Genomic DNA, 13,357 nt, shown 5'->3' with positions numbered 1-13,357 from the left:
AATAATAAGATACTTTTGACAAAAAATATTTTTTTATAAATTATTCCATTATGCATTATCAATCAATAAACACATACAGGCTAATAACTCAGGTCATAATTTAGAGTCAGCGATTTTTTTCCTCACACAACAACACACATTGCACATTTCTCCTTTCTCTTTGCACTGAAGTCGATACTGCCAATTTGCTGTATATACTTTTGTACAATACATTTCATTTACTGTTGCTATTTTGATATGTGTATTATGTATAGTTTGTTCTTTATATTTTTTATTCTTATGTTGTCTGTCTATCTATCTATCTATCTATCTATCTATCTATCTATCTATCTATAACTCAGTATATAAATAGGTGAATAAAGTAAATATAAAAGTTATTATAGGCCATGTGGGGGTCCCTGTCCCTGTCTGATGGTTGGACCCTCCTGTTGCAGAGGGTGTACAGTTGTAAACAGCGCGTCGCTTCGTCCGCCTGTAACGTTGTTGGTTTGATCCCCGCCAACACACAAAGAAGAAAAAAGGGACCTGTGAGGGGCGGGACTTTGTTGGAGGGGCTATCGTTTATTTGTAGTTTAAAAAAAAATCAAGATCGCAACTTTAAAAAAACTTGATTTGCATTTTAAAACTGTGGAAAGGAAATACCGAGGAGAGGTAAACACACAAGCACGCCGATAAAACACGTCTCCTCCTCTTCTTCTTCTTCTGCTTCTTGCACTAGTTGTTAGCACGGCTAGCCAGTTAGCTCGCCTGTGTGTTGTTAAACTGACGCTAAACGCTCCTTTAGCGCCAAACTAACGCTGGCTCCACTTTCGGGTAACATTCACACACTCGACACACTTTTTCCTAACCCGTCCTCAAACGTTAACGTGTTTTATTTCACGGCGTGTCAGACTTTTTTTTGTTGTTGTTGTTTGCAGATAGCTAACTAGCAAAAGTCCATTGTAGTTAGCCACAGCTGGCTAGCTCCTGCTCTTGGTGTTTTCTCCTCCATGTTGCGCTTTTATCATGTTGACAACAAGTCGTGTGGACTCCTGGCACTGCTCCTGCATTTGATTATCAGTGGCAGTGAGATAACGTGTGCCAAGCTTACATGTAGTTAAAGCTACTGTATGTGCAAGCTGTGATTTGTGGGATCTGTACCCATGTTATAAACAACAAATCTAACAAATATGGCTTTTTTTTTAAAGGCAGTGTCACCCTTGATATTTGAAACATGAGTTGACACACAGGTTAATCTTGTTCTTGAGCTAGTACTTGATCATTTGATCATTTTATTATTATTTTTGATTGTGCAGAGTGCCAGATTGCGTGCTGCGACAAGATATTTGCACTTTTGCAGTTCTTAGAAATGTTTATCGCGTGTATAAAAATACAGTTTGGTCATAACTGCTACTTTCTCTTCGAGCAGGTGAAGATGGATGCAGGTGAAGATCAAAACACAGGCACCACTAATGGAAATCCTCAGGCAAGCGGGAACTCTCGCGTGTCCCAGATCGCTCAAATGTCTCTGTATGAGAGACAGGCTGTACAGGTGTGTGTCATGCATTGTAAAGACGGTGTGAATGCATTGAAAAGACTCAAGTTTGGTGTATAAAACAGTGTGTATGTGTGTGTGTTTGGTTGTTTTCAGGCTCTCCAGGCACTTCAAAGACAGCCGAATGCAACTCAGTTCATGCAGCTCATGCTGCAGCAGCAGATCAATAATGCCCAACTTCACAACTTGGCCGCTGTGCAACAGGTAACCTGAATAATGACTGGAAAAATGCATAAGGTTTGATAATCAGAAGCGTGACATCTCTTTTTTTTTTTATCTGTGTCATTAAAACAGGCCACACTTGCAGCTAGTCGTCAGTCCAATACCCCGAGTAACAGCATGTCTCAGGCGCCAACCACTGTGAGATAATTATTGTTTGAATTGTGAATTATACAGCTATTTTTTTGTAATAGTAAATTTGCTTAAATATTTACGATTTTCTTTTGTTCTTCTCAGGTCAACTTAAGCACTACATCTGCAGGAGGTACCATGACCAATCCCCGTCCCCACGGCCCGGCCACCTCTGCAACAACAACAGCTCTCAACCAATCAGTGTTGCTGGGTGGGAACTCTGCAGGACAGGGACAGATGTATCTTAGGGTGAGTTCAAATGCATAGTGGTCTTGTCTGTGTCATCAGTTATTACGATATAATGATGTCATTCATCGAAATGTTTGCTGTTCACAAGGTTGACACGTCACATCTTGCTCTTCACAACAGGTTAACCGCTCTCTCAGGACTCCCCTTACCTCTCAGCTCATCTTCATGCCTGGTGGTACAGCGACAGCTACTGTAGCAACAGTTGCCCAGACACAGCCTCAGCAGCAGCAGCAGCAACAGCAGCATGAAGTTGCTCCTGCCGCTGCTAGTGCCCAATCTGACAATGATCAGGTTTGAGGACCATTACCTACCTGTAACATGAAGTCAAACTGTCTTAAATATGTGGTTGTCATGGTGTTTGACACCATGCTACTTCTCTAAAATGTGTCACCACAACATCCTCCTTTCTTTATCTTACAGGTGCAGAATCTGGCTCTGCACTGTGCCACCAGAGCAGTTGCTGTCAAGTCTGAGCTCCCAGAGAGGAAAGATGTTGCCAGTTTCCCTCTCGGTCAACAGCAGCAGACTTTTGCCCAGACAGCTCAGCAGCAGCAAGTGCAACCACAACAGCAGCAACAAATGGCCAAACCTAACTTTACTCAGCAGTCCACCACCAACACCATGGCTGTAAAGACTGGAAACCAGGCTGCCATGGCTGTTACTCCTGCCCCTTCTGGAGTTCCTTCCTCCACCGCCTCTCCAGCACTCCCTCTTTCCCAACTCCTCCTATCCTCCTCTGCTGCCCCTGTGATTCTAGTGCCCACCTCAAGTGTTCCTACCACTACTCAGGGCTACACCATTGGCTCAGTGACCCCAAAAGCTAACGTTAACACTCAGACTCTGGTGGTGCAGCCCCTGCAACAGGCCAACACTACTGCAGACAAAGGCCCTGTGCCTATCCAGCCCAAGACAGCTCAGGGACACCGCTTACCTGTGCAGCTGCCCCCTCGGCACCCACCTCCCATTCTCCCAGCACCACCTAGCAACAGCCAGGCCACTACTGGGGGGCACAACACTCCCCACATCCCCGTGCAGCTTGTGGGAGCCAGGCAGGGCTTAGCAGGAAATGCACAGGCTGTGGCTCTGGCACAGGTACGGAGCAGCACAGGCCAGGAAAGTACAGCTGGTGGGAACATTATCTCCAACAACAGTGCTATGGTAAGATCAACTGTTGAAAAGATGACACTTATGTGTAAGGACACCTTGTACAGTGTACAAGGGATTGTAACAGTGTCTCCACATGCAGATAAAGCCTGCCATTGGATCTCTGAAAAGGAAATCTGACTGTGATGCATCAAATGAGATGGTGACTGAATCTTCAGACTCTGCACCCATGAAAGATTCTGCTCCTCCGTTATCTCCTGCCCCTACAAAGGACTCAGGTGTGTGCATTTGCTGTCACCCAATCAAGCATACATTAGTAGTAGCACTAATTAAAAACTGTAAGTCTACAACATCTGGTTGAAAGCTCATTACTTACACTGTTTCCTTTGATACTCACTAGCTCCTCTTCTAGCGACTGCCTTCCCATCTCCTCCCACCCTTTCCTTGCCTCTGCCCTTGTCAAGAGTCGGGCTTGGGGACAAAGACAGAGCGCCTGTTCCACAGGCAGTGGTCAAACCTCAAGTCCTCACCCACCTCATAGAGGGCTTTGTGATCCAGGAGGGAGCTGAACCTTTCCCTGTAAGTGCGACCTGCTATAATTAATAACGGACAGATTTCACATTAAATCAAACCTTATAGTTTGAAAATGCAGTGCACTACAGCTTCTCACATTCAGACTTACATTTGATGTGACAGGTTGCTGGACTCCTCAAAGACAGAGACTTTGCCCTGGTTGGCCGCTCAGAGAACGGACCTCCATGTAAGTGGTGGAATAACATTCAATGATGATGGCATGAATCCGTGTGCATGGTCAATATTTGTGTCACGTATTATTTTTATCCTTTTCTTTCCTTCAGTGTTGAAGTGTGAGTACTGTGGAAGCCTCGCCCCAGCCAGCCAGTTCAGAGGATCAAAGAGGTTCTGTTCAAATACTTGTGCAAAGAGGTACGATTTATTTCATCTTCCGTTTCAGCGTTCAGCTTGTTGTTTGATGTTGTACATGCTTCCAAACTCTACAGTGCTTTACATCAAGGGAGGGTAACAACAAGAGCGCAGACCTCCGCCAAGATTTTGTTTTATTTCTGCAGTTGATGTTTGAGGTGAAAAAAGTAAGGGGTTCTTTCATGTGTCAACTTTCTACCAAAGTTCATGAAAATCAGGCCAAACAAACAAAACGACACAGGAAACAAAACCTTCTTAAGAATGGGGAAACCAGCCGAAGACGATACCAGGACATGCCACTGATAAGACCTGATAAGCACGTTGTGCACATTAGAGTGGACTAAAAACTGCAAACTGATACACCGTCATAGGAGAACAAAAAGCCATCTTGTGCAGTGACTGTGCTCCCTGATCCACAGGTATAATGTGAGTTGCAGCCAACACTTCAAGACAAGTAGAGGAAGGACTGGTGCAGGCCTGGCACCACCTCCAGCACCCACTGAGAGCGCTGCTAGGCGAAGGGGCCCCTCTCGCAGGAGCAGTTCGAATAACACCTGTAATAAAATATCAAGCAGGCATCTACCTGTCGAGGTAAAGACCTATAGTTTAAAGGATGAGGCTGGCGATGTTCTATGATTTTCTAATCGTCACAAAAATCTGAAATGAATCCATCCTGACAATTAGTTGCCAGTGTTACACCGTCACACTGGACAACACGTTCCTTCAATACAGTGAACACAGGCACTGCTGCTGTGGTGTAATTAATGGGTATCATTCCGCAGCTGAAAATAGTCTCCAGCAAATTCATTATTTATTTCAGTTTGAGAAATGCTGTTTTAAAAAATTAAGCTTCGACCTCCATCTTTCTTGGACATCTTAACAGAGTGCTACATCCAGTAGGGAAGTCCGGAGGTATTGAGAGTTGGACTAATTTTGGTGATAGTAATCTAAATAAAGTCCAGCCCATTTTTATTTATATATCATGTGGTCCCTTTATCAACAAATGTGTCTTACTCTGACATTTTATCGTTGGCTTTCATGTCTAAATCTCTCCTGTTTTGGTTGTAGTGTAACTCAGAGTCCAGCCGTTCAGACGACATATCCAGTGAAGGGGATGGAGAGGAGGACGATTCCCCTTCACTGTCCCCGAGCTCTTCACACTCCTGCTCAAGAGCCAGGCACAGCGCTCCTACGTCTGACAGCTCAGCTCCAGGTAGCCTCCCACTAGAGGGGGCTAACTTTCTCTCTGCAACTCCTGCTCAGTGGAGTGTGGAAGAAGTCTGCAGGTTTATCTCTTCACTTCAAGGTTAGTGTTCAGTGATTTAGATAACCGTTTTGTAAGACTTTGCAATGTCTGGTTCTTTTTTTTTTTTTGGTACTAATTCCTCTCTTGTGTGCAGGCTGTGAAGAGCTGGCCGCTCAGTTTCTGTCACAGGAAATAGACGGACAGGCTCTGCTGCTTCTGCGAGAGGAGCATCTCATCTCTACTATGAATATCAAGCTGGGTCCCGCTCTCAAGATCTGTGCCTCCATCAACACCCTGCGTGAGTGATCAGTCGAGGCTTCAGAGGGACAACAGCATCTCATTGATGACTTCTCACTGAGTCCTGCTCCTGTTTTAGGAAGACTTTAAGATCTCTGAGGACAGTGAGAATGTGTTTTTTTTGTTTGTTTTTTTACAAAACTATGGTGCACCATCAATCATGTGGAGACATGAGGATGGACGGTTTACTTTCTGGACATTGAATGTGCAAAAACATGTACGTGTACTGTTATGGGTGAGTGGTGAGCATGGGCAGTCTGAAGTATCCAAGTAAGTAGTGTCTATCAGTCCTTTTTCCGTCACTGTGAGTAGAGGCCTTTTGTATGTATACTCATGTGAAACTGCAAACCTGCCAGCCTGCAGTTAACGGTGCTAGGAAAGTTTAAAAAAAAAAGAGAGAGAAAGAAAGAAACGTTGCGTTCTTGCTGTATTTCAAACAGTGCTTTAACTTTAGTGATATATGATTTGGAGTGATGTCAACAACACTTCACTTTAAATATTTCAGTCTTTTTAGTAGTTACTTGTTATTTTATCATAGATATTTGATCCAGGCTTCAATCATATGACGCAATGGACACTCAAAAAAAAAGAAAAAGAAAAAAAGCCTGGTTTGTTTTTAAGTAGTTTATTTTACCAGTTATTAAAAGTTTAGTTTTGTATCTTTTTCCATTTTGTACTACAATCAAAATTATTTTTTCATGAATACAGTATAGTTTTAGTAGCTTTAATCAACTTAACTACCTGAAAATAGGTATTCCTCATGGTTTGCTCACTCAAAGGGCTGAGTGGAAGTGCTCTGTGTACATAAACAATACCTGTTACTGGACATGAGTGTGTGTTTGTGCTTTTATTACCCACATGACAACCACCCGACAATGGAAAAAGATCATTATAGGATTGATATTTTTTATTCACATTGAAGTTTATGTAAACAGTTTGAGTTCCCGCTCGCAGCGTTTCACATGAACTGAGCTTAAAAAGAGAAAACGGCATATATACATTTATGAGCCCTTCATCGCCATAGAAACATACAAAAATGTGGTAGTAACATATTACATATGTTAATGTACATTTGCGTTAGATTGTAAACGAGATTTGTAAACCATCATTTATTGACAGGATCGACTACAAGTTCACGATGCAGCAGCAGCTGTACATTGGTTATATATCTTGATTTTGATTGTATTTCCCCAACTGAACCTCAAAGATTAAGAATTGTGTAGACAGGCAAAGACACGATTGTTTTACTTGGAGGAAAATGAGTGTTTCCCGAAGGTAAAATGTTTTACTTGGAGGAAAATGAGTGTTTCCCGAAGGTAAAAAACTTGTTCAGCACACAGTTTTTTTAATTTAATGAAGATAATACAACTATTTCAGTGTTCAAAGATTGTTTTGTGGAAGTGCACCATTGGGGTACCATTGGGGAAAATAGTGCAATTTAGTTTGCTGGCACAGGCAATGATCAGAAAACAGTGTAGCTGTTGGTTTCCCCGTATCCTGCTTCCTGCAGGTACCGCTCAATGTTAACCGTCCCCGCCACCTTGAGGACTTTGTCAGATGCGCTTTTCTCTCCCGACACGAGCTTGCGGCTCACCTCAGGCAGCATGGGTCGATCTTGATCCTTCCACTGGCAACAGGCCTTAATGACGGAGTACCTGAAAGGGAGAGAAAGTAGTCTGAGCTTTACAGCACTCTGCTTCAGCTTTGGTTGAGTCTTATCTTGGGCATGCAGTGGATACACTTACAGCGTGTTTGAACAGTTGGATGGTTTTTTCAGACTTTTCCCTCGCTGATGAAACTGCAGAAGCTCATTAACTGAGATTTCTGCAAATGGAGCTTCACCTGGAGAGAAACGAGTAAATGTAGTAGGCAGGAGTGGATAAAATCCTCTATCAAGGCATGTTTACTTTTACACTGTGTTACGTATGTTGTGCTGTATATACAGTACATTTCCTGGGAAATAAATATATGAGCTGTTTGTGGATGAAATAGTCAGATTTTTGGTTTATCCAATAATTAAAATACCTTACAGGTACTTAAACACATTGATGCAAAGGTCATATTAAAATGTAATATTCCCATAAAGAAGTCCTGCTTGTTTGTTTGCAGTATTGCCTCCAATCACCTAATACAGCCAGAGATACTGTTTTAAATTATCATTACAATGCAGTAAAAATGGTATTGGAAAACTTCTAACAGTTAAGAAATTATATTATACTATGTAACACTGTCACATATGTATCTATATTGAGCAATCCAAGTAGTTGTAGTTCAATATTTATGGCCTATGTTGCCAAAAGTTAAAGTTCAACTTACCCAGTGTTGCCATTTCATACAGTAAGACTCCAAATGACCAGCTAGAGTGGGGCACACAGAGGCAAGTAATGGTTAGAGTCTTCCATTCAGTAAATCCTCCTAATAATATACACAACATGCATTTTGTGCCTTTCTGCAGGTAAGTTAGTGGCAACATTTAGTAACCTGTATTGGTGGATTTAAACCAGAGATGTAAACTCACATGTCACTGCTCGGACCGGTTGATCTCCTGGCTAACACCTCTGGTGCCTGCCATTTCTTCATGCTGGGATCATCTCTCTGTGTGGCTCCATGGTTCTTCCTTGTGTAGACCCCATGCAGGCCCCAAAGCTTGGCTGTGTACTCTTTGGAGACCAAGACGCTGCGGGCGCAAACGTTTCCGTGGAGAATATCTTTGTTGTGAAGGAACTCCTGATGTGGCAAAAAAAAAGAAAACTTTGAATAAATTCATGGTCCCCAGAAGATGAATCTTACTGACTTTTCAGTAATCAGTAAGACTTTTCCTCCAGAGCCAGTTGACGTGTAATTTTGAAATATCTCGACAACCAAGGATGGATTACTGGAGGATTTGCTTCACAAATTCATGTTCCCCAGATGAGTTGAAATATGCCATCATCAGATTAAAATGTTTAGTTTGTCCAATACTTTAAGTATGAAGTTGTCTAATACTACTTTTAATAAATAGTTTTATCTCCAGATACTTGGTAATTGGTGCTAATAAGCCAATAACACGCTAAACTAAGATGATGAACCTGGTGAACATTACCTGCTCACATCATCTCTGTTGAAGCATGACTGTTTTTTATTGGCGGGACACTGTGCCAATAAGTTAATGCTGGGATTGGGTCAGGACAGGGTTATTGTTATTGTATATTTATAATTTTCTAAATGACTAATGCTATCACAGTTTTTATCTTTTATTGTTCTTTCCCCTACCATGTTCTTAAATCTTAATTTTGTCTTACTTTTGTTTGGCTCTGTGTTGTTATTTGCCTGAGTAAGTAAGCAGTAACTTGTTTGTGCTCTGTATAAATAAAGCTGTTATCAATTATTATTATTATTATTGGATGTCACTGATTTGAAATTTGGCATACTAACCAATGCTGAGGCCACGTGTTTGGCCATGGTAAATATTCGTCTCTCAGTCATCTCACATGGAGGATCCACTTTTTCCTGAATACAGACAAACAAAAGTTATTTTGGCATTTGTAAGATGAAGCAATAATTATTTTGCTCTTTTATAAATGCCCTTTTTTGCGTTAAATACATCATCTGGTGCTTATAGTGACTTAGCTGGCAGTATACTCTCTATATACCTGTCTGCATCGCCACAGGAAGCTGAGCATGTCTCTGTTCTCCAGCTCTTCCACAACAGTGACCAGAGGAGCTCGAAGTGAGACCACACCAAGAAGCTCTGGCAGGAAGGGATGTGGTCCCAGCTGGGACAGGAAGGATGCAAAGCCCAGAAAGCTGTGTCTTTCTGTGGCATCAGCAGTGTCTGTGAAGGGTGAGAATGAGAGGGATTTACAGAAAATCATGAGCTCTACTCAACAGCCACAAACAAACTTCCATCCAATTCAAGTCTCTCACCCTTCAGGACACGCAGCACCACGTTCCTGTTTTCCATGCGGGCCCTGTAGAGGGACACAGAGGAGTCGGAGCGCAGGGAGAAAGCAACAGGCAGAGAAGTGACCAGGTTGAAGGACTCGGGCAGTCTCTGACGGGGCAGCTCTCTGGGCTGGACAACGGGAGTGAAACTGGGCTTGATGGGCTGTGGTGGGGGGCTGGGTGGGAAAGAAGGCGTGACCACAGATGTGGAGAAGTTTTTGGAGGGGTAAGTGGTCGGGGGGTGGAAGGTGGAGTAGGAACTGGGCATGTCCAGAGCGATGCTTTCACCCTCCAGGGCATTGATACCTGGTGGAGCTGTGGACGGAGAGATGAGGGAGAGACAGAGAGCGAGAATGAGAACAATTATCATAAGAGAGAAGAGCAAGAATTTACATGACAGTAGAGCTATACACCTATTAATCTTTGTGTACAGATGGAAAAAACTGAAACTTGAGCCCAGATAGAAAACAGTATATATATAAAGTACATACAGTAGTATACAGTGGACACTAAAACTTGTCAACGATCATGTCTTGCTTTATGAAAAACCAAGAATGGAACAGAAAAATAGAAATAGAAAAGCATAATAATCTGCTTTTCTTTAAATCCATATTGGATTGATCTGTTCGAGTTAGTAAAACATTCACAAGAATATAAATAAGTTGTAGGATGATTTAAGGAAAAGTTGACAAGCCTCATAGCAACAACCTTAAAGTCAAATGTTGCTACTGCTACTTTGTAATCTACTGTTAAATTAAAATCAACAATTTGTAGAATAGAAACAAAAATAAAGTTCACTTTATTTCTTTATTTAGTTGCTGCTTTTACTGTCAACTGTTAATATTTAACCCTCTGGAGTCTGTGAATACACACACACACACAAAAAAAGACGTTTCATTTATAGTAACATGACTAAGAAAATCAGTTGAAAGTGCACACACTTGGCCTATGTTACTACTACAGGCATACTGAAAAAGGAACAAAAAGACTTTACTTTAAAGAGACTGTAAGATAGTGTAACATTTTCTGCTGTATTTGTGTGTATAAATTGTTTAAAAAAAAAAAACTTTTTACAGCCCTGAATTTTCTATAATAATATTTTGTGTGATTATCACTGAAGATTCATACATTTTTAAAAATGTGTGTGTTAGTTTTATTTTATTTACTTTGTTGAATTGACTAAAGTCAGACTAATAGCTAAATTTGTGCTGTAAAGAATGATACCATGTGTGTGGTAAATAAAGACAAAAATTAATGCACAGAATGCAAAATAAAAAAAANAAATTAATGCAAAGAATGCAAAAAAAAAAAAAAATAGCAAAATGAACCACAACTCCTTCAAACATCATAAAAAAGCGAATCTTTGCTGACAGTTCAGACCACTTTAATTCTGTGATATGATTTAATTATATAAATAAACCCTAATAAACTTGTATCTATTCCAGTGTCTTACCATCAATGCCATGCAGCACTCTTCTGGTGGTCGGCTTTGATGGCTTCGGACGGATCCGATCGACTTTCTCTGGACAAAAGCGCAGCAGCAAAATAAAGACCAGAGTGACCAGGAAGGCAGCCAGCAGCAAGATGGGCACAACGATCACCTCCTGCTCATACACACGGATCTCTGCAAACAGGAACAGACATCATCTTTGTAATCACTCAGCAAGTCTGAGATACAGTGATCTCAAAGTGTCAGACATGCTTGTCTGTGTTGGTATGTCGTCTGTCGTCTTTGGTGAACATTTAACAAGGCCTCTAATGGCCAGACCAGGTTAGAGGCCAAGTTCTGTCACCGCTGATAAAACCTACCACAGATTGTATCTCCATGCTGGCAGCGGAAGTCTGCTTCTGATACAGAAGACATCCTGTCACAAACAGAAAGACATGAGCTTAAAGAAATGTTGCAGTGAGTATTTTATTACATTTTGTCCACCTGTCGCACAGTCTAACTTCATAGTTAGCAGGTTTCTAGTCTTTCTATATGCTTACACTTGCTGTGTAGGTTATTTTCTATTTACAACAAAACATTTACGTCTTTGTTTGAGGGTAAACAAATAGATGTATATGAATAAAAACAGATAACCTGATAAGGTTAGTCTCTGGAGCTGAATCTGTGAACTGTAACATGACTCTTGCAGATTGAGAAGGTGTCCGAGTGAACGTGTAACTGAGACCTTTAGATGTATCACTGTCGCTGAGGTATGGCAAACTCTGCGTTAAACCTCTGACACCTAACTCAACTGCTTTTGTTTTTTATTTTCTGCCTTCATTTGTCGCAAGAAATTTAATCCTCTTTGAGCACAGACCAGTCTTAAGGTGAAGTGATACAGTACTGTACCATAGTTGGTTTAAACATAAAACACACCTTTAACCATAATTGTAAACAGAAACAAATGTAATTTAAGTGCAGTGCATAGGAGCAGGAACTGAAATGACACTGCATGGAAACTATTCAACCATTTACGTCAGATTCAACATCTCTAAACCGGTTCATCTGCATTTTTTGACACATAGTGTTGTACTACACGCCCAAAGGGCAAATATAAATTGGAAAACTACACCAGCTCACTGACTTAAATTTCTTTTTAATCATTATTTCAGAAAGACCCAGAGTGAGTGAGAAACATTATTAAATTAGTATGATGCACACAAACACATCATTGTACCTCAGATCTGCCTTAATAATATTATACATGACTCTGTGTAAGAGAACAGACTTTAACATTTTTAAATCCTTACCTCAGCTCCCTTCAGCTGTGTCTTATATCCCAAAGATAAATTTTGATCCTGTTATTCCAGGCTCATGTTTTTTTCCTTCACGCGGTCAGGCACATCCTCCCATCTGAATGTGGAGCGTAGGTTCAGCTTTGCTGTTCAAATCTTCATTGTCTTTGTTTTCCTCAGTGGATCTGGCAGGCTCAAGGGATCAATGCGCTGCTCTCTGTTTGTCTGCCTTCAGTCTTAACTCCACCCTCCTCCTCACCTACACCTCATCCCTCTCCTCTCCCATTTACCTCTTCCTTCTTCCTCCTTTATGTCTCTCCACTTCTCACTTTAAGAGGTTATGGTAACTCAATGTTGCTCTGCCTCTCTTAGAGTTTGCTCAACCACATTCTGTAATTAGGGTTTTCCTCTCGACCCGACATATGTCAGCTGCCTGTGGCTCTGCCGTTCCCCTCTTTGTTTTGGGAAACTGGTCAAGCAGCTCCTTGTCATTTTTATTCCTTTTGTTAAGCATGTTCAGCCTTCAAACTCGTATGACAAGCTTTGCTATCTCTGGAGTATTGAGTCAGCCACAGTACACTGCATTTCTTTCCAGATGAAGGCATTAAACACTGACACATCTTAAATATATAAATAGTATACTGTCAGTCGTGCATTGTTACAGCGGTGGAAGAAGTACTCAAACTGTGCAAAAATACAAATACAACAATGATGTATCAATGTATCAATTACAAGTAAAAGTCCTGAAGTTAAAGTACACACATTTCATCCACAAATTATACTTGTACATGTAAGTGATAAATTATATATTACACTATTAAGTTGCTTATTTTGATGCATCAGTCAAAAAGTGACATTTGCTGGGGTAAAGATAAATAGAAAAGGAAAGAAGGAATGAAAGTTCTGCTTCACAAATTTTTATTTGTATTTTATACATATATTTTTTTTTGTGAAAAACTGGATAATTTAACCACTTTGAGCCTCAA

The 13,357-nt window shown here is 41.1% G+C and overlaps 2 protein-coding genes across 3 annotated transcripts; one reads left to right on the top strand and one right to left on the bottom strand.

Moving 5' to 3' along the window:
* The first annotated feature begins 469 nt into the window (after positions 1–469).
* Positions 470–6,547, top strand: phc1 (polyhomeotic homolog 1). 2 transcript variants are annotated; one of them, XM_019265326.2, is made up of 14 exons: positions 470–651; positions 1,409–1,531; positions 1,631–1,738; positions 1,829–1,894; positions 1,991–2,134; positions 2,255–2,425; positions 2,555–3,292; positions 3,381–3,516; positions 3,639–3,817; positions 3,935–3,998; positions 4,096–4,183; positions 4,600–4,771; positions 5,249–5,486; positions 5,581–6,547. In XM_019265326.2, exons 2-14 carry the CDS (start codon positions 1,415–1,417, stop codon positions 5,730–5,732), a joined length of 2,373 nt encoding a protein of 790 aa, XP_019120871.2. In that variant the 5' UTR covers positions 470–651; positions 1,409–1,414; the 3' UTR covers positions 5,733–6,547. The 2 variants fall into 2 exon arrangements, with proteins under 2 accessions (XP_019120871.2, XP_019120872.2); XM_019265327.2 differs by lacking the exon at positions 470–651 and adding an exon at positions 686–813.
* A 459-nt stretch (positions 6,548–7,006) lies between these two features.
* styk1b (serine/threonine/tyrosine kinase 1b) lies at positions 7,007–12,642 on the bottom strand. Its single transcript, XM_010743438.3, has 10 exons — positions 12,387–12,642; positions 11,457–11,512; positions 11,101–11,271; positions 9,630–9,962; positions 9,356–9,537; positions 9,138–9,212; positions 8,242–8,450; positions 8,040–8,080; positions 7,469–7,565; positions 7,007–7,378 (listed from the first exon to the last, which is right to left on the bottom strand). Exons 2-10 carry the CDS (start codon positions 11,509–11,511, stop codon positions 7,186–7,188), a joined length of 1,356 nt encoding a protein of 451 aa, XP_010741740.1. The 5' UTR covers position 11,512; positions 12,387–12,642; the 3' UTR covers positions 7,007–7,185.
* Positions 12,643–13,357: the final 715 nt, after the last annotated feature.

This window comes from Larimichthys crocea, chromosome XIII, assembly GCF_000972845.2.
Source record: "Larimichthys crocea isolate SSNF chromosome XIII, L_crocea_2.0, whole genome shotgun sequence".
NCBI lineage: Eukaryota > Metazoa > Chordata > Actinopteri > Sciaenidae > Larimichthys > Larimichthys crocea.
This window is presented reverse-complemented; position numbering and strand designations above follow the sequence as displayed.